Source organism: Lissotriton vulgaris, chromosome 4_2, assembly GCF_964263255.1.
Source record: "Lissotriton vulgaris chromosome 4_2, aLisVul1.2, whole genome shotgun sequence".
NCBI classification, from domain to species: Eukaryota; Metazoa; Chordata; class Amphibia; order Caudata; family Salamandridae; genus Lissotriton; species Lissotriton vulgaris.
The window spans coordinates 11,345,501-11,366,345 of record NC_141692.1 but is presented as its reverse complement, the minus strand read 5'-3'; the positions used below and the strand labels follow the sequence as shown (position 1 = coordinate 11,366,345).

General features: G+C 44.1%; 1 protein-coding gene across 1 annotated transcript in view; it reads left to right on the top strand.

Annotated features, from left to right (window-relative positions):
* Positions 1–1,329: 1,329 nt before the first annotated feature.
* The window catches only part of LOC147718124 (tripartite motif-containing protein 6-like), a 131,630-nt gene continuing 112,114 nt past the window's right edge, over positions 1,330–20,845 (top strand). Inside the window, exon 1 of the mRNA XM_086919247.1 lies at positions 1,330–1,806. Within this exon, the coding sequence (XP_086775373.1) occupies positions 1,330–1,806 (477 nt within the window). The remainder of the gene's footprint in view (positions 1,807–20,845) is intronic.

Here is a 20,845-nt window from a genome sequence, read left to right as displayed (position 1 = left end):
TTTTATACTATGAGATCAGGCATACTAAACTCCAACGTTCTATCTTGTCCCAATGAGAAGTTATAAATAAACTCCTATTCTATCCTACGGGACAGATAGACTTTCCATAGTGAAGAGCCGGACATATCACATATACCAGTACATGTCCTACTTTTCATTTACACTGCACACACCCCACAGGGGTACCTTGGGCCTAAAATAGGGGTGACTCACATGTCATAAAAGAGAAGGTTAGGGCTTGGCAAGTGGGTACATGCCGATATAGCAGTAAAAACTGTGCGCGGACACTGCAGTGGCAGGTCTAAGACCCTTTTAAAAGGCAGCTTGTGTGGGTGGCACAATTAGTGCTGCGAGTCCCCTAGCAACATTTGACTTACAGGCCCTGGTTACAGACAGTGCACTGTACTAGGGACTTAGTAACAAGTCAAAACAAGCCAGTCATGGTAACACCAATACATATGCACAATTTACATAGGGAGCACTTTCACTTTGGCACTGATCAGCACGGGTAAAGTGCACCAATCATCTAGACCAGCAAAAATGAATTTCAGCACACAAATAAAATACAGGAGGCAGAGGCCAAAAAGACAGGAGAAACCATGCCAAGGATGCCAGGTCCAACACCTATCCACAGAAACTGCCCCTTTACACGGCTGCTAGTGCACTATGTTCACCTGCCTTGAAAAACTACACCCCTTACACACCTGCTAGGGTACAGTCTTATGAACAGAATCAGTCCCTCACAGAAACTGTAATATGTATGCGCCTGCTAGGGCATAGTGTCCACCCATCACCAGAATGTTTAGGGTAGAGTGCTCACCTATCTGAAGAAACTGTCACAGGGCTAATCCACCTTATAAACTGAACTCCAAAAAATGTCTGTCATGATTCCTAGAGCTGCAGTCTGAGGGCCAGGCAGTCTTGTTATGAATGCGCTGGACTCACAACAGAGACCATCAACCAGCTAAACAGGAAGATACTGTCAGTGTGCTGCTTTGGGAGAGCTGCACAACCTTAATTGGTCACACCGGGACACACACCACTTACCAAGATAAAGACTCGGCCCTGGAACACTGCACCACACACAAGGACAACACCAGAAACCCTAGCCTCTAGCTGGGCCCCAGAACACTGCACAACACATAGGGCCAACTCTCTCTTTCCAGCCAGTAGGGCTGGGCCCTGGACACTGCACCACACACAGGGCCAACGCTATTTGGTTACAGTCAGAGGGGATGGGCCCAAAGCAATCCATCTGCTTTTTTCTCTCTGGTAGTCCGTGCCTACAAGTGCTGGCTGTAGTTTATACAGTTCTACTACATTCCACGCATGGGCAGTTTACACCGCTCTGCACTATTTGGAGAACTATTACTGAACGGAGCTCAGCACAGCTTGTTGCAGCCATGGCGGCTGCAAACCCCAGGGGCCGTGCTGTTAGAAGAAGCTATCTGCTCCATCTGCAGGGACCTGTACACTGACCCGGTGACCCTGGACTGCGGACACAACTTCTGCCTCTCCTGCCTCAGGACATACATGAGTGAACAGGACTTGGAGATAGCCTGCCCGGAATGCAAGCACGACATTGACCAAGAAAAGGAAATGAAACCGAATAAGAGATTAGCAAACATGGTGGAGGCGCTGAAGGAACTGCAGATAGCGCCTGGAAGCCTGTGTGAGGAGCACGGGGAGAGGCTGCAGCTCTTCTGTGAAACCGATGGTGAACTCCTGTGTGTGTTCTGTAGAGAGTACCAGGCCCACAGAGAGCACCGTGTGACCCTTGTGATGAAAGCAGAGCAGGAGTACAAGGTAAGAGGGACTGGAGTCAGCGCCAAGAAACCCTTGCGGCAGATAGTGTCTTTACAAATACAAATAACATGAAGTTGTATTATTGTTTGCACACTTGCTATTATTGACTAAAGAATTAGCATTGTTACACATTCGCATACATTTTCAATGTACTGTAGTTTTTCGATCCTGTATTGTACACTGCACAATTCAGCTCAAACATCCTAATAAGTGTCCTTTCATTCTAAAGTTGACTGAACAAAGTCAGGATTACAGCCATTAGTAAAGTCAGCCTTTTACTCGAGAAATCTGTGTCAGACTCACAAGGTCTACCTTGGTGTGTATTTCTAGGTCCAGCAGCATTCTATCCCTTGACTCCCAAATGATCTACTGCAGCTTCAACACAGAGCTTCAATAAACAACTAGAGCGCTAACAATCTGTAGTCAGCATATAAGTGAGGTGCTTCGGACACCATTTTGTTGGAATAATAGTTGCTGGACGCATTTAGCATTTCATGTGGAGCAGGCTGAAGTGAATGAGCATCGAACAGGCCCCCAGCCTTTGGTGGCCCCCAGCCTTTGGTGGATTTTGTAGCACCACATTGCAATTTTTTATATGGGATTGGAATAGAACTGTTGCGTCACAAACTTTTTCTTTTTCCAGCAAATGTGATTCTTTTCTGTTTACTGACATTCCATGGTTTATCACATATCTTCAAGCCCTAGCTCCTCACCATCTATTACCATTAACCTATTGTGCCTTACTCCGACCATGACATTAACATCTCCATAGAGATGTTCCTTGATCACTTCAAACCCCTATTCTCCTTACCTGCCATCATCCTTCTCAGCCTCTCTGAATATTGCATCACCCTACTCACCCATAACACTCCAATCATCAGACTAGTTTGACATCAGACTCAACTAAGCATCCCCTTCCTAACATAATTCTCCTCTACCAACATCCTCAATCTCACATCATCATACTTTAGCCACAATTCCACTCTTGTCCTCTGTCAACCCTGACTGCCACTAAGCCATAATATGCCATCACCCACAACTTAATCTGTCACAGCCCTCTTTTATCACACCCATTGCCATCACCCTCATCCTCATCTGTTACAGCCCTATTTAATCACACACTGCCATCACATTCATCCTTATCAAGCGCTTGGTCAACAAATCAGTGAAAATTCTCTCCATGGAGGAAGATAAAGCAGCGTTAACCAGGAGAACACATGGGTGGTTCATAATCCAAAGCTACACCAGCGCTTCACCCCAACCATACCTCAGTACCAGCTTTTCAAGGAAGGCGAAGGAAGAATTCCTGCAGCTGAGGATGGGAGTAATCCCGTCAAAAGTCCATCTTCCCCAATGGAAACGCCTGGAATCCAACTCCAACTGTAGGCTTTGCGATAATCCAAATGAGGACGTTTTACACTTGTTAGGCAGCTGTAAAGCCCTAGACAGTGCCCGAAGGGGCCTACTAATCCAGCTCTGGAATCAATACGGTGTGCAAACTTCCAGACAAGCCTTGTTGATCAGCTTTAAAGGAGAAAATATCCAACTGACCTGTCGACTAGTGCGCTTCATGAAAACAGTTAATACGATCCAAAATCCTGAGACCAGCGATTGAATTAGACTCATGAAGACCCGCTCCTGTACCTTAAGAAAAATCTTTTTCAACCAACAAAAACCTAGTAAATGCTGAAGGTTCTCTTTTTTTTAAACATTTGCAACTCATTGTACCATTTTTGTATAGATTTATCGTCCATCCTTTGAATTTTCTTTTATTGATTTTAACTGCTTTTTTGCAAAACTCATGATTGTGAAATTCTTCTTGTATTTTTTTTATATAAAGTGTTATTGCAAAGATTTTTATTAATCATGCAATAAAGTAAAGTTACTATTTTGCTACTATTTTGCTACTCACCCATAACACTCCAATCATCAGACTAGTTTGACATCAGACTCAACTAAGCATCCCCCTCCTAACATAATTCTCCTCTACCAACCTCCTCAATCTCACATCATCATACTTCAGCCACTATTCCACCATCGTCCTCTGTCAACCCTGACTGCCACTAAGCCATACTATGCCATCACCCACAACTTAATCTGTCACAGCCCTCTTTTATCACACCCATTGCCATCACCCTCATCCTCATCTGTTACAGCCCTATTTAATCACACACTGCCATCACATTCATCCTTATCTGTCATAGCCTCTTTCATCACCTACTGCCATCACACTCATCTTTATGTGTACCAAACCTCTTTCATCCCACCCACTGCCATCTCCCTCATCCTCATCTGTACCAATCTTCTTTCCTCACACCCACTACCATCACCCTCATCCTTACCTGTCACAGCCCTCTTTCATCACACCCACTGCCGTCATTCTCATCCTTTTCTGCCACAGCCCTCTTTCATCACCCACTGCCATCACCCTCATCCTTATCTGTCACAGCCCTCTTTCATCATCCACTGCCATCACCCTCATCCTTATCTTTCACAGCCCTCTTACATCACCCACTGCCATCACCCTCATCCTTATCTGTCACCGCCCTCTTTCATCACACCCACTGCCATCACCCTCATCCTTATCTGTCACAGCCCTCTTTCATCATCCACTGCCATCACCCTCATCCTTATCTTTCACAGCCCTCTTTCATCACACCCACTGCCATCACCCTCATACTTATCTTTCACAGCCCTCTTCCATCACTCACTGCCATGAGCCTCATCCATATATGTCACAACCCTCTTTCATCATACCCACTGCCATCACCCTCATCATTATCTGTCACAGCCCTCTTTCATCACACCCAGTGCCACCGCCCTCATCCTTATCTGTCCAGCCCTCTGTCATCACCAACTGCCCTTACCCTCATCCTTATCTGTCACAGCCCTCTTTCATCATCCACTGCCATCACCCTCCTCCTTATCTGTCACAGCCCTCTTTTATCACACCCACTACCATCACCCTCACCCTTATCTGTCATAGCCCTCTTACATCACCCACCGCCATCACTCTCATCCTTATCTGTCCCAGCCCTCTTTCACCACACTCACTGTCATCACACTCATCCTTATCTATCACAGCCCTCTTCCATCGCACCCACTGCCACCACCCTCATCCTTATCTGACACAGTCCTCTTTCATCACCCCCTGCCATCACCCTCATCCTTATCTGTCACAGCCCTCTTCCATCACACCCACAGTCATCATCCTCATCCTTATCTGTCACAGCCCTCTTTAATCACCCACTGCCAACACCCTCATTCTCATCTGTACCAACCCTCTTTCATCACACCCACTGCCACTGTCATCACCCTCATTCTCATCTGTCACAATCCTCACTCAGTTCATAAGTCTTTATTTCGATAATAAAATCATAAAAGACAGAAATATCAAGGACATGGAAAGAAGAAAATTTGATAAAAACCATCATTACAGTCGTCATTAAAAATATATTAAACAGTATAATAAGACTTTGTAAATATAATACCACATAAATCATTTTCATATTAAAATACATTTGGGTTCCTGGTGAGAATAACCCATGCCCACCCAAGGGATTTTGCAACACCAACCACTACCAACTCAGAAGTATTGGTGCGAAATATCTTCATGGCTTCAGTGCTCCCTTTGATTTCTAGCCTACAGCTAATAGGCCTAATCCATTTCAATCTTGGGGCATGATATGCAGGGCAGGCTAAAAGAAAATGACCCACACTCTCCGGATGGTCTAAGCAGAGGGGGCAAGTATCATTTGAGTTAGCAGACCACTTTTTTGTAAAAGAGTTAATGGGTAGAGACCCAACTCGGAACTGGTGGTATAATTTCCGGTCGAGAGTCTTAGTGATCACATCCCAGTAGATCTCTAGGGAAGGGGTCACTTTGTGGGCCAGAAAAGGACCTGTTAGGCTAGTGGCATCATCTGACTGAACAACAGCTGAGTGCTTGACTGAAGCCCAATACAGATCTTTAAAATCCTGTTTAGAGGGGAACGTGGAGGTCCCCAGGGAGACCCAAAGCTGGTTTAGACCCATCTCTTCCAACACCAGTTTCACTTCCCTCAACCATGCAATATTTGAAGCGCCCCATAATGATTTTACCTCGGCTAGTTCGTTGGCAAAGAGGCTGAGTTCTGGAGAAGTCCAGATCCGTCGCCACAGCGCCACCAAACGATACTGAGCCAACTCATTGATGGGCTTACAGCCCAAATCTAACAACAGAGGTTTGATAGGTGTAGATTGGGGGAGACCTATCAAATTCCGCAAGAATTTGTTTTGGGCTTTGACCAAAGAGGTTAGATCTTTGAAACCCCAGAGGTCATCGCCATACAGAGTGGCTGCATTTATTTTTGCTTCGTAGATCTTAAGTACTGGGGCAATGCGTTTGGTGAAGAACTTCTTGTGCTCCTGGATTAAACAAACCATGAGACGTGCACATTTTAGGTATAATGCCTCAACCTGGGGTTTCCAGCAAAGGCGGTAGTCTAATGTCACGCCCAAATAAGTCATTACCTCCACTTGTTCGATACAGGCACCATTTAAACTAACCTAGCTTTTAATGGGGCGGTTTTTGCTAAAGACCATAAATTTAGTCTTACCAATATTAATTTGCAGATCGTTTACCCTGCAAAACTCATCGAATCTGTTGAGTGCTATCTGTAGCACCGTCTGAGTTTTTGAAAGTAGCAAAGTATTGTCTGCAAAAATTAACATCGGATACTTTGTCCCGCCCAGAGTTGGGGCATCTGTCGGGGTGTCAGCAAAAAACGTAACTACCTGATTAATAAACAAAAGGAAAAGGGTAGGGGCCAGCACACACCCCTGACGGACGCCACATGTTACTGGAAAGCTGTCTGTCACCTGCCCTTGTTTTCCCCATCTCACCCTGGCAAAATTATCCTCATGTAGCCTAACTATCATGTCCAGGAGTTCTGGTGGCAGGCCCATAAATCCAAAAGCATTCCACATTTTCTCCCTGGGCACATGGTCGAAAGCCGACTTGAGATCCACAAAGACGGCATAGATTGCTCCTCCTCCTAACAGGACAACCTTCCAGTACAACATGGTTAGTCTAAAGACCTGATCTATTGTACTGGTGCCTGATCTAAATCCGGATTGCATTGGGGATAGAATGTTATCCTGTTCCATCCACCCCTGGATTCTTGCGAGGACCATCCTAGCAGCTATTTTTTGAATTGAGTCGATTAAACTTATCGGGCGGTAATTTCCCGGGGCCAATCGGTCCCCTATTTTAAAAATTGGTAAAATTTCCGCCCCTTTCCAAGAATCCGGGATCCTCACTCATCACGCCCACTGCCATCATCCTCACTCTCGTCTGTCACAGCCCTCTTTCATCACACCCACTGCCAACACCCTCATTCTCATCTCTCACAGCCCTCTTTCATCACACCCACGTCCATCACCCTCATCCTTATCTTTCACAGCCCTCTTTCATCACACCCACTACTATCACCCTCTTCCTTACCTGTCACAGCCTGTGGGAGTGCAGGCCGGATAAACAGACGAGGAGGCTGTATGTAGTGAGCCAGTAGGGGTTGTTTATTGACTGTCTTTCATATAACAGTTCTAAGTGGCTCTTCAGTTTCTTCTCTCTCCGGGGAGACGTCGTCTTCTGGGGACTCTTTGTCAGTCTGGTCTTCTCCTTCATCTTGGCTTCTCCCCCGGCGGCTCATGAGAGTAAAAGACATAAGGAGCCTTCAGTTCTTTACACAGCTATTGGCCCTTATACTAGGGCTAACCCGTCACCTTTCACCGTTGTGGTTCACACTGTTAGGGTGGACTGGGATATTTGTGGGGGAAAAGGGGTTTTATTTAAAGTGCCAAAAGGGTAATAGGGACAGGGCAGGCTTGACACTGAGTTCTATCATGTCAGCAAAACGAAGCCCCTGTTGAATCGGTGTTGCTACTGAGTTTGTGCAAATAGGAGGGGTACAAATAAACACCAGTGCCCAAGTGAAAATTCCCCAAAACAACGAAGACCACACTCAAAATGGGGTTTGCGAAGCTTGTGCAAACATGGGTGTATAAACAACACTCGTGCCCGTACTGTCCGAGGTCCTTTTTTCCACCCCCTCACTACTCACCCCTCTCCCTCCCCTTCCCGACTCGAGAGACTCACCAGCTCTGCCGCAAATCTCCAGAGTTGCGGCCGCTCCACAGCCTACTCCTGCGGGGTCCATCACTCCTCACACCACGTCTCGTCTTCTTCTCTGTTACTTCTAGGTTCCTTGGCTTCCTGCAGCTCCGCGTCTTCTTGTCCTCCCGTTTCTTCCTGCATCTTCCTCTCTCCTCCGGCTTTTTCGCGCCTTCTGGTATCCTATTGGCTCCTTTCTCCTCCTCCGGGAATTCCCTTCCGGTGTAACACCCTCCTCCTCCAGTGACGTCATCCGGGGCCGTCTCCTGTGTGGGCAGAATGCGGAGGGGTGTGTTTATCCTCCGATTAACCGTTCGCATGATCCTACCTCTTGCCGGTAAGCTTTTCTCTTTATATGATACGGGCCCGGGATGGATCTTGGTGTCCCCTCACATCCCCTTTCCCTTGCTGTCCTTGTAGTAGGGGTCCCCCCTTGTGGATAACGGGATAGGAAGTCCACATTAACCTGTTCCGTCCCTTTCTGATGTTTAGTCTGAAATCTGTAGGGCTGCAGAGCTAAGAACCACCGTAATACCCTCTCATTATTTCCTTTGTTTTGGGCTAACCACTCCGAGGGTGCATGATCCATATATAATATAAATTCACGCCACTCCAGATATTACTTCAGAGAGTCAATCGCCCATTTAATTGCCAGCGCTTCCTTTTCAATAACAGTTACAAAACAGGGGGGATAGGCCCAACAGACCGGAACCAAGTAGGACCTTCTTATATAATTTAAACAGTGATCACTTGGTATCCTTGTCACTTATATTATTATTTTTGGACAAACCACGATATATTCTTTCCGTGATTGGGTTATTTATTTACCCTATTTTTTCTTCTCTTTTTCTTTTTTCTTTCCGAAGGACTGATTATGAGATTCAATAGCGTTCAATCGGGGCTGAATGAGATTTCAGAAATTTTGAGGATTTTAAATGAGGTCTAGGTAATTCCATATAGTGCCATGTCGGTAAATTGCCCAATGCCAGCTTGCACAAAATATTTTTTTCAAATCTAGGAGGTCAAAGCCTTTCCTTAATTTAAACCGCACATCAGTCATTAAGTTGAACCCCAAACACTGACTCCATGACAAGCAAACGGATCAATGACATAATATAGAATGCCAAAATATCGACCTACCAAAATATCGAGGTAAAAATATAGAAAACCAAAATATCGACCTCCTATCTCCAAACAGGTAAGTACAAAAATATCAAATCAAAAATATCGATGTAAAAAATACAGTTAGTCAAAATATCGAATTTTTTAAAATGCTTTGAATAAATTACAAATTAATGAAATAATAAATATAATTAACTTAAACATACTTAAAATACTTAAATAACCTTAAAATTAATAAATAATTAATGTAAGTAAAAAAACATACAAATTGATTAGTTAATACATATATATATATAAACGTAGTATTAATAAAAAATGTACAATATTTTTACCGTGGGATAGCGGAAAGGGTAAAATTTACTATTACAACTCCAGTGAGTGCAACAGTAGGGAAAGTGATGGATAGCGTATGGATAAAAAGTACTATTCCCACTCCAGAGAGTGCAACAGTAGGGAAAGCGTTGGATAGCGTAGGTGTAACAATTACTATTCCAACTCCAGAGAGTGCAACAGTAGGGAAAGCGTTGGATAGCATAGGGGTAAAGATCACTATTCCCACTCCAGAGAGTGCAACAGTAGGGAAAGCGCTGGATAGCATAGGGGTAAAAATTACTATTCCCACTCCAGAGAGTGCAACAGTAGGGAAAGCGTTGGATAGAGTAGGGATAAAACTTACTATTCCAGCTCCAGAGAGTGCAACAGTAGGGAAAGCGCTGAATAGCGTAGGGGTAAAAATTACTATTCCCACCCCCAGAGAGTGCAACAGTAGGGAAAGCGTTGGGTAGCGTAGGGGTAAAAATTACTATTCCCACTCCAGTGAGTGCAACAGTAGGGAAAGCGTTGGATAGCAGGAGGGTACAAATTACTATTCCCACTCCAGTGAGTGCAACAGTAAGGAAAGTAAATACTTCATATATAAATAAAAATAAAATAAATATTAATACCACAAATTAATTAAAATAATTAACACCTTTATATAATATATTAATTAATCAATTAAAAATAAAAATAAAAATTAATTAATAAAAATAATTACCTACTAATACAAATTATTTATCAATTAACAATAAAATAATTAACAATTTAAAAAATAGTAAAAAATTAGATTAAAAAAGAGATTTTAAAAATAGAATTACTTACACTTAAATTACTCCCCACCCTATTCCCCTATAAACCCACAACCCTTCACAGAAAATAAATTAATACAATTAAAATAATTATCAATTAATACATTATTTAAAATGAAATACCCATTATATTTTAATTAATTACCAATTAATAAGTAATTAGCAATTAATTCAAAATAACTACATATAAATAAATTAACATATTTAATTATTTATAATTAAATTACTTCCCACCCTATTCCCCTATAAACCCACAACCAGCTACAGAAAATAAATTACTAAGATGAACATATTTATCAATTAATCAATTAATTAAAATTAATTACCAATTATATTTTAATTAATTACCAATTAATAAGTAATTAACAAATAATTCAAAATAAATACCAATACATAAATTAACATATTTAATTAATTATAATAAATTACTTCCCACCCTATTCCCCTATAAACCCACAACCCGCTACATAAAATAAATTACTAACTTAACATAATTATCAATTAATCAATTAATTAAAATTAATTACCAATTATATTCTAATTAAATACCAATTAATAATTAAATAACAATTAATTCAAAATAAGTACCAATAAATACATTCAAATATTTAATTAATTATAGCTTCCCACCCTATTCCCCTATAAACCCACAACCCGCTACAGAATTATATCACGCAAAAATTAAATACCATAAAAATAATTAATTAATATAAATAATAAAATAAATATACACTTTTCAAACATATACTAACATAAAAAAACACTTTAAAAATTGATATTAAATTACCTCAAATTCGATATTTTTGTAGTCTATATTCTGTCCATTCTATATTTTTGATTCGATATTAATGCTATCCTATTCGATATTTTTGTAGTCTATATTCTGTCCAGTCGATATTGTGTCCATTCTATATTTTTTAATCAATATTAATGCAAATCGATATTAAAAACTCGATATTTTGACTGTATACCCAAGCAAACAGCCTTGATAATATGACATAAGGGGAACTCTAGAATTCATACCCCCTGTAATAACTCCTCCTCTTTGTTCCCCCCTAACCCCACTCGCAATGGCAGCACTAGTGAAATTGATTTGTCCCCTGACACTAGCCTGCAATAAAGATTCCTGATTCAATGCCTTCCGCCAAAATCTGATAGTGATGCCCCTGCTGGTCCTATTGCCACATCCAGAGGCCCCACTCTGGACTTCTTTAATCAGATATCCAATGAAGACTTCTTAAATGCTCTAACAGCCATGAAAAGTGGATCTCCGAATGACCCAGCCCCTATTCACATTCTTCAGCAGGCTGGACCTACCATCTCGCCTCTAGCCACTGACCTTATCAATGCCTCACTTGACCAAGGAGTGGTTCCCCCTAGTTGGAAACATGCAGTGGTTAAAGCACTGCAGAAGAAACCAGGACTTGACCCCCAAGACTTTACAAACCTTCGACCAATCTCTCTTTTGCCGGGCCTGAGTAAGATTGCAGAGAAGCTGTAAATCAACAACTTTCGGCCTTCCTAGAAAGTAACAATCTGCTCCGCCCCTCGCAAACAGGGTTTCGCTCGGGTCAGGGGACTGAGACCGCCCTTCTTACAGTGGTCGAAGAAGCAAGGTGCATCTTAGATTCGGGAGGTTCAGCTTTTCTGATCCTCCTGGATCTAAGCGCTGCATTTGACACTGTGGACCATGATATCCTGATCCAGCGTCTCCTTAATCTAGGGGTGAGACGCACCGCACTGCGATGGCTCACATCCTTTCTGAAGAACAGAACCTTCCAGGTCTGTGAAGGAAATATATGCTCCAAATCTTTCCCTCTCCAGTGTGGGGTTCCTCAGGGCTCTTCATTGAGCCCTACCTTATGTAACATCTACATGGCCCCCCTGGAGGATGTTGTCACTCCCTTTGGGATCAAAGCCGTCATATACGCTGACGACACCCAAATGGTCATCTCACTCTCACTGGAAAAAGACAAACTCAGAAAACTGCATGACTGCCTTGCAGGAATTTATAACTGGATGTGCGACTCGCGACTTAAATTGAATGGCACAAAAACAGAGCTTATATTTCTAGGTCATCGAATAACATCCCTTCCCACCTCTATATGGCCACTGTGTCTAGGAGCTCTCCCACATCCTAAGAAAGAACTCAAAAGCCTAGGGTTCTGGCTGGAGCAAGACCTCTCCTTGAAAACACAGGCCAAAAAAACGGCTTGCACCTGTGTGGGCCTACTTCGCTCAGCCCGGAAGATTCTTCCCCTACTCCCGACACATTCCCAAAAGCTGCTCATTCAAGGTCTCATCTTGTCCAGATTGGACTACAGCAATGCCCTGTTTATGGCTGCGCCTGAATCTACTATTAATATCCTTCAGCGCACCTAAAACGCTGCAGCAAGGCTGTTGACAGGCACCACCCGGAGAGCATCAGCAAAACCAGCACTCAGAGCCCTCCACTGGTTGCCTGTTCGAGAAAGGATCACATTTAAGGCTCTGTGTATCGCTCACAGATCCTTGCAGGGTAAAGGACCCCCAATGCTAGGGACAATACTCTATCCCTATAAAACTACTAGGTCCCTGCGCTCATCCCAAGGCAACCTGGCCACTGTTCATAGAGTCGAAAAGGCCCGCACTGGAGGGCGACGTTTCTCGGTCACGGCAGCCACCCTTTGGAACTCCCTGCTAGACCGGATGCGAATTGAACCGAACCTTATGACGTTTCGTAAACTTCTGAAGACATATCTTTTCCCACAATAATAACTAAAAATGTATGCCTCTCACCCCCCTGCCCCCCTTCAGTTTTCCACTGCACCTTCAGCGCAGGGACGCTTCCGGGCAGCCATGCGCTTTATAAATCCTTTTTCATTTCATTTCATTTCAATGCTGCAGGGTAGTAAACCACATCTCCCAGCAACACTTGCATTGATTAACATGCCTTCACGTCTATGCGTCCCCTCCAGACTTCCGGGAATGCATGGCCGTGGTGGAGCATAGAGACAGAAGCGAGCATAGGAGTTGTCCGGCAAGGTAAGGTTTTTGGCAAAACGAAAGAGTGTTTCACAATTGTAATGGCGGGGTTGCCTTACATTGGACGCTTTGATTTTCCGTTGCAGGGATTGAGAAGAGAGCGCGACTTTGCGTAATATCAATAAGTAATAGGCGAAGTGGGATTGCGACTGCCTAAAGGTATATGGCAAAATGCAGCCTTCCGTATTAGAACCTCCGGCATAAATTAGTCACCGACTTATGAGACGTGCATTTGTTTTTATCGTCAACAGAGTACCACAGAATTGGGAAATATAACTACGGAATGGAGCATTACCAGCTCAGGTATGTTTGCTTGTCTTGGTGATCAGGGTAAATCGGATTAAATGGGATGAGATGGTCTTTTTGAAACCAGAGTTTACTTGTCCACAGATATTTTTGAGGAATAGGTTGTGCACTCTATCCCTCCATGACCTAAAAGACAAGGATAGAAGAATTCACCATATTGGCAGGTATGTGTTAAAAATTAGCAAAGAGTAAGAGATTTAGTGTTAAAGCTACGGTGCATATGAGTGACAGCTTGTTCATTTATGTTGTAGATGAGTCAAATGTGGGAAATTAAGATGCCCTGATGAGAGCCCACAGAGACACCAGTGAGGATGAAACTTGTCAGCAATCAGCTATTAATTGAGCTGGATGTAATATAGGATCAAGCTGAAGGATTATAATTGATGCTTTATAATATATGAAAGAAATTTGAATTGAAGCGAAGGGTGAAAATACGCTTCACTTGATGTGTATATGAAATCAAGTTCTTGTTCCGGATTGGTTTGTTTTGATGTGGTCTTGTAAGTCAAAAGTATTGTAAAAGTCTACCACATTAATGTGTGTTTTTATATTGGTGGAAGTACAAGTGTAAATTGTGATATATGTAAATGTATGTATTATATGTCTAAAACTTGTTGTCGTCCTTTTCAATAACGGCATAATTCTGCTCACGTGGAAATAACTTTCGACTGATATATAATATGGGTTTTTCTTCTCCCTGTCTGTTCCTTTGTGAGAGCACAGCCCCTAGTCCCTGCTCAGAGGTGTCCGTTTGTAGGACAAAAGGTAAAGTATAATCAGGACTAGCCAGTAAGGTGTCTGAGGTCTGGGATGTTTTAACCGCTCAAAGGCTCGAATTACCTCAGGGGATGGGTTTTTCAGATTAAACTCTGTTTTTACTGTCTTGTGTAAAAGATCCGTGAGAGGGGCTGCAATTTGGGAAAATTGGGGTATTAATCTACGATAATACCCGAACAACCCTAAAAAGGCATGGAGATCCCTTGCTGTTTGCGGAAAGGGTATTTGGGATATCGCATTCAGTTTCTTGCTTTGGGCTCGTATGACCCCTTTCCCCAATAGGTAGCCAAAATACCTCACTGTTTGGGCAGCCAGATTACTTTTTGCCAGTTTGATTTTTAGCTCATACTCTCCCAAAGCATGGATGACTTGATACAAGTGGACAAGATGTTGTTCCCACGTATCACTATAAATGACAAAGTCATCAATATATGCCCCAGCATACTTTTCATGAGGCCGTAAAATTATATTCATGGCACTCTGAAAAGTAGCAGGTGCCCCAGGTAACCCAAAGGGTAGCACTTTGAATTGTAACAAACAATCAGGAGTGGAGAATGCTGTTTTTTTTTCTCTATCTTCAGCTCTCAGGGGTATCTGCCAGTAACCCTTACATAAATCCAGGGTACTGATATATTTAGCTCTTCCTATTTGTTCTATCATTTCATCCACCCTCGGGAGAGGGTAGTTGTCAAACTCCGAGATTTTATTCACGTCCCGGAAGTCAATGCAAAAGCGCACTGAACCATCCGGTTTAGGCACCAGTACTATCGGGGAATTCCACTCGCTATTAGACGGTTCTATAATGTCCATTCCCAACACCTTTTATACTTCTTCCCTGATGGTATTCCTACGGATGTATGTCGTTACAACGCATACTTTTACTCCGCATACAATTACAACGCGGTATTTACAACGCATACCGCTACAACGCATAGCGCTTTGGGGTGCTGGATAGTGGTAAGTATAATTTACTATTCTAACTCCAGTCCCCGTGGACCCTAGGGAAGGTGTTGGATAGTAAATTAAACTTACCTCTTATCCTAGAGCGCCCCCCAGCGCAATGCGTTGTAACGGTATGCGTTGTAATGCCTGCGTTGTAGTGGTAGTGCGGAGTAAAAATTGCGTTGTAACAGGTGCATACCTATTCCTACGGGCCTCAGGAATTCTGTAAGGTCAGATACATACTTTCTTGCCCGGAAGTCTTAATGGAATGTTCTAATACAGTGGTTCTACCGGGTGTTAAAGAGAATATCTCTTGTAATGGTGACAAGGCTTTCTAACTCATTTTTTAAGGAGTCTGGTAGTGCAGGGTCAATACATTTGTCATATAAGGGTTTGTTCCCTCCTATGTTCCCTACGAAGTTTGGCTGGGGTAACTCCCATTTCTTAGGGAGGTTGACATGATATACTTGTGACGTCCCTCTATCTTTGTCCAACTCCATTTTATAGGTGACTGGCTTTACTTGTTCAAGCACAACATAGGGTCCCTGCCATTGTCTCAGAAGCTTGTGATTGGAGGACGCCATCATTAATAACACTGCGTCCCCCACTTCAAAGGTTCTAAGTTTCGTTTTTTTATCATATTGAGTTTTTTGGGCTTCTTGGGCTCTCTCCATATTATTCCTGACTATGGTATTGATCTGTTCCAGGTGTGTTCTAAGGTTGCTTACATATTCTACTAAGGGTGTAGTGTTGTTTGGCTCTGTCTCCCATTTCTCTCGTACCTTATCCAACAATGACCGCGGTTGATGCCCATATAAAAGCTCAAACGGGGAATACCCAGTGCTTTTTGGGTTTTGCACCGAATGGCATACAAAGCTAAAGGCAACATGTCTTCCCATCGTTTGGATTCCAAGGCCAAGAGTTTTTTTAAAGTACCTTTAAGAGTTGCCTTATAACGTTCGACCAGACCGTCAGTTTGGGGATGGTACGCCGCTGTTCGTATCTGTTTTATACTCAGCTGGGTACATACTTGTTTCAATAATTTAGACACGAATGGGGTCCCTTGATCAGTCAGAATCTCTGTAGGGAATCACACACTGGAGAAAACATTGATCATTGCCTTGGCTATGCTAGATGCATCCGGATGCCTTAATGCAATAGCTTCTGGAAACCGTGTAGCATAGTCCACCAGAACCAGTACGTAACGATACCTGCTTCGTAAAGGCAAAAGTGACCCGATAATGTCCATCCCTACTCTTTTAAAGGGTTCGTCTAAGATAGGTAGGGGATGGAGTGGTGCTTTAGGAGGTCTGTATCGGCTGTTTTTCTGGAAAATAGAACACTTAGAACAATACCGTTTCAGTTGACTGTATATGCCTGGCCAATAGAATGTGTCTGTTCTCAATTGTTCAGTTTTCTCATTACCAAAGTGGCCTCCTAGTAAATGACTATGAACCATATATAGTATTTTCTCTCGAAAAGGGCCAGGAACTAACATCTGGGGGGTTTTAGAGACTTCAGGTTTTCGGTATAGCTGTCCATTCTTAACAAAAAAATAGGGACATACGTGTAAGGGATCTTCATTGGGTAGTGCCTGATTCCATGCTTCTTGCAATACCGGATCCTCTCTTTGAGCTGCATGGAAGTTCCTGTCCCGTTCCCATGGATGGCTTTCCAGTTGAACTGGCAGAGTGGTTATAGGCTTCCTTTTCTCCTTTCTTATCTGATTTCTGGTCTTCCTGGTTTTGTACTGGGGCCATTCAGGGTCGTCATCCTGGGAAAAGGGTGCTATAGTCCACCAATTTTCTTCGACCTGTCCAGCCTTCTTAAGCAACTGGTAATCATTCCCTAATATGATTTGTTCTGGAAGTTTTGGGATGAGACCAACCTTTAATCGTGACCCTGGGCCATTAGCGTGTTTTATCTGCACATGGGTGGTGGGATACGGTTTAGTGTCTCCATGAACACACCATATGTAGTCGATTCCATCTGTTTCTCCCACATCCGTATCCAGATCTTTTGGCTGTACTACGCTCTGTCGACACCCGGTATCAGCTAAAGCAGGCATGGGTTGCCCTTTCACGGTAACTCCATCGATAAGAGGGCAAATGGTTATCCTTTGATAGGCAAAAATAATTTCTTGCAATTCCCACCTCCATGGGTTCTTCCTTTTGAGGACAGAATCTCGCTATATGTCCCAGGGTTCCACAATTGAAACATTGGGTCCAGGAGTTGGAACTCTGAGTACAGGGGCGCTGGGTGCTCAAAACACAAGAGGTCCAGGTACAATGGTAACAGGATTGGGTTTTCTTACTAAGGGTGAGCGAGGAGGTGATCCATGTATTCCGCTGACACCGGCTTTCCAAGGGGTTTCATCCGGCCCTTTTTCGGATTCTTGGGCTCTACTATAGGCACTTGCGATCTCTACGGCGGCCTCAAGGGTGAGGTTTGCATGTTGTCATACCCATTTTTTAATAGGCGGGTGAAGTGAGGATAAGTATTGCTCTAAATACACCTTGGCCATGATCTCGTCTTTGATGGCAGTGGCGGGTGTTAACCACCAATCGAAATATAGGGCACGGGGAGTTTCTTGATTCTTGATTCTTGATTTGTCTGAATCTTATCCGATAAGTTTCTACGTCTACCCTTAACCTCTCTAGGATACATCGTTTTATCTCTGCAGAAGGGGTGACTCCCTGGATATTGACTGCCTGATAAGAAGATTGGAGCTCTCCCGACAACAAGGGTCCCAAGTATTGTTCCCATTTATCCATGGGCCAAGCCGCTGAAAATGTCATCCTCTCGAAATTATTGAAGAAAAAATCTGGATCTTTTCCGGTGACATATTTTTGTAGAATAACTGAGGGTAGAGTGCTCGGGGTTCTTTGTTGTCCAAGGGCATCTGCAATTTTCCCCATGGTGGTGTCATGTGATTGACCTTGTTCAGAGATGACTTGTTGTAACTTTCCTCTGTCTTCCTCCACCACCGATAGCAATTTCTCCATTGATTTTCCGAGGCTTTCTTGGTTTTCGGCCATCTTAGCGAGTACAGCCTTCATGTCTTCAGTTCTGACACCACTTGTGGGAGTGCAGGCCAGATAAACAGACAAGGAGGCTGTATATAGTGAGGTGGTAGGGGTTGTTTATTGACAGTCTTTGATATAACATTTCTTAGTGGCTCTTCAGTTTCTTCTCTCTCCGGGTAGAAGTCGTCTTCTGGGGACTCTTCATCAGTCTGGTCTTCCCCTTGGTCTTGGCTTCTTCCCCGGAGGCTCATGAGAGTAAAAGAAATAAGGAGCCATCAGTCCTTTACACAGCTACAGGCCCTTATACTAGGGCTAACCCGTCACCTTTCACCATTGTGGTTCACACTGTTAGGGTGGACTTGGATAATTGTGGGGGAAAAGGGGGTTTATTTAAAGTGGCAAAAGGGTAATAGGGACAGGGCAGGCTTGACACTAATTTCAACTATCATAGCAGCACAACAAAACCCCTGTTGAATTGGGGTTGCTGCTGAGTTCGTGTAAATAGGGGGGGGTGCACAAATAAACACTCGTGCCCAAGTGAAAAATACCCTAAACAACAAAGACCACACTCAAAATGGGGTTTGCGGAGGTTGTGCAAACATGGGTGTATAAATAACACTCGTGCCCGAACTCTCCTGGGTACTTTTTTCCACCCCCCTCATAGTCACCCCTCTCTCTCCCCTTACCGACTCTCCAGAGTTACGGCCACTCTCCAACCTCCTCCTGCGGGTCCACCACTCCTCACACTACGTCTCGTCTACAACTCTGTATTCTTCTTTGTTCCTTTGTTCCTATGTTCCTTCTAGGTTCTTCGGCTTCCTGCAGCTCCGCTTCTTCTTGTCCTCCATTTCTTCGGGTGTCTTCCTCTCTCCTCCGGCTTCTTCGCGCCTGCGGATATCCGATTATCTCCTTTTCTCCTCGTCCGGGAATTCCCTTCCGGGGTAACTCCCTCCTCCTCTAGTGACGTCATCCGGGACCGTCTCCTGTGTGGGCAGAATGCGGAGGGGTTTGTTTATCCTCCGATAGACGGTTCGCGTGGTCAAACCTCTTGGCGGTTAGCATTTCTCTTTTTATGATACGGGCCCGGGATAGATCGTGGTCGGTGTCCCCTCACACAGCTGTCTTCCATCACCCACCACCATCACCCTCATCCTTATCTGTCCCAGCCCTCTTTCACCATACCCAATGCCATCACCCTTATTCTTATCTGCCACAGCCCTCTTCCATCACACCCACTGCCACCACCCTAATCCTTATCTGTCACAGTCCTCTTCCATCACACCCACTGCCATCACCCTCAACCTTATCTGTCACAGCCCTCTTCCATCAGACCCACTGCAATCACCATCATCCGTATGTGTCACAGCCCTCTTTCATCACACCCACTGCCATCACTCATATCATTATCTGTCACAGCCCTCTTCCATCACACCCACTGCAATCACCATCATCCTTATCTTTCACAGCCCTCTTTTATCACATCCACTGCCATCACCCTGATCCTTATCTTTTACAGCCCTCGTTCATCACACCCGCTGCCACCACTCTCATCCTCATCTGTCACAGCCCTCTTCCATCGCACCCACTGCCATCACCCTCATCCTTATCTTTCACAGCCCTCTTTCATCACACCCACTCCCATCACCCATATCCTTATCTGTCACAGGCCTCTTCCATCACACCCACTGCAATCACTATCATCCTTATCTTTCACAGCCCTCTTTCATCACACCCACTGCCGTCACCCTCATCCTCATCTGTCACAACCCTCTTTCATCACACTCACTGCCATCACGCTCATCCTGATCTGTCACAGCCCTCTTTCATCACCCACTGCCATCACCCTCATCCTTATCTGTCCCAGCCCTCTTTCACCATACCCAATGCCATCACCCTTATTCTTATCTTTTACAGCCCTCGTTCATCACACCCGCTGCCACCACCCTCATCCTCATCTGTCACAGCCCTCTTCCATCACACCCACTGCCACCACCCTCATCCTTATCTGTCACAGCCCTCTTCCATCGCACCCACTGCCATCACCCTCATCCTTATCGATCACAGCCCTCTTTCATCACACCCACTCCCATCACCCATATCCTTATCTGTCACAGGCCTCTTCCATCACACCCACTGCAATCACCCTCATCCTTATCTTTCACAGCCCTCTTTCATCACACCCACTGCCGTCACTCTCATCCTTACCTGTCAAAACCCTCTTCCATCACATCCACTGCCACCACCCTCATCCTCATCTGTCACAACCCTCTTTCATCACACTCACTGCCATCACGCTCATCCTTATCTGTCACAGCCCTCTTTCATCACTCACTGCCATCACCCTCATCCATATCTGTCCACTACTCTTTCATCCCACCCACTGCAATCACCCTCATCCTCATCTGTACCAATCCTCTTTCATCACCCACTGCCATCACTCTCATTCTTATTTGTCACAGCCCTCTTTCATCACACCCACTGACATCACCCTCATCCTTATCTGTCACAACCCTCTTCCATCGCACCCAGTGCCACCACCCTCATCATTAGCTGACAAAAAG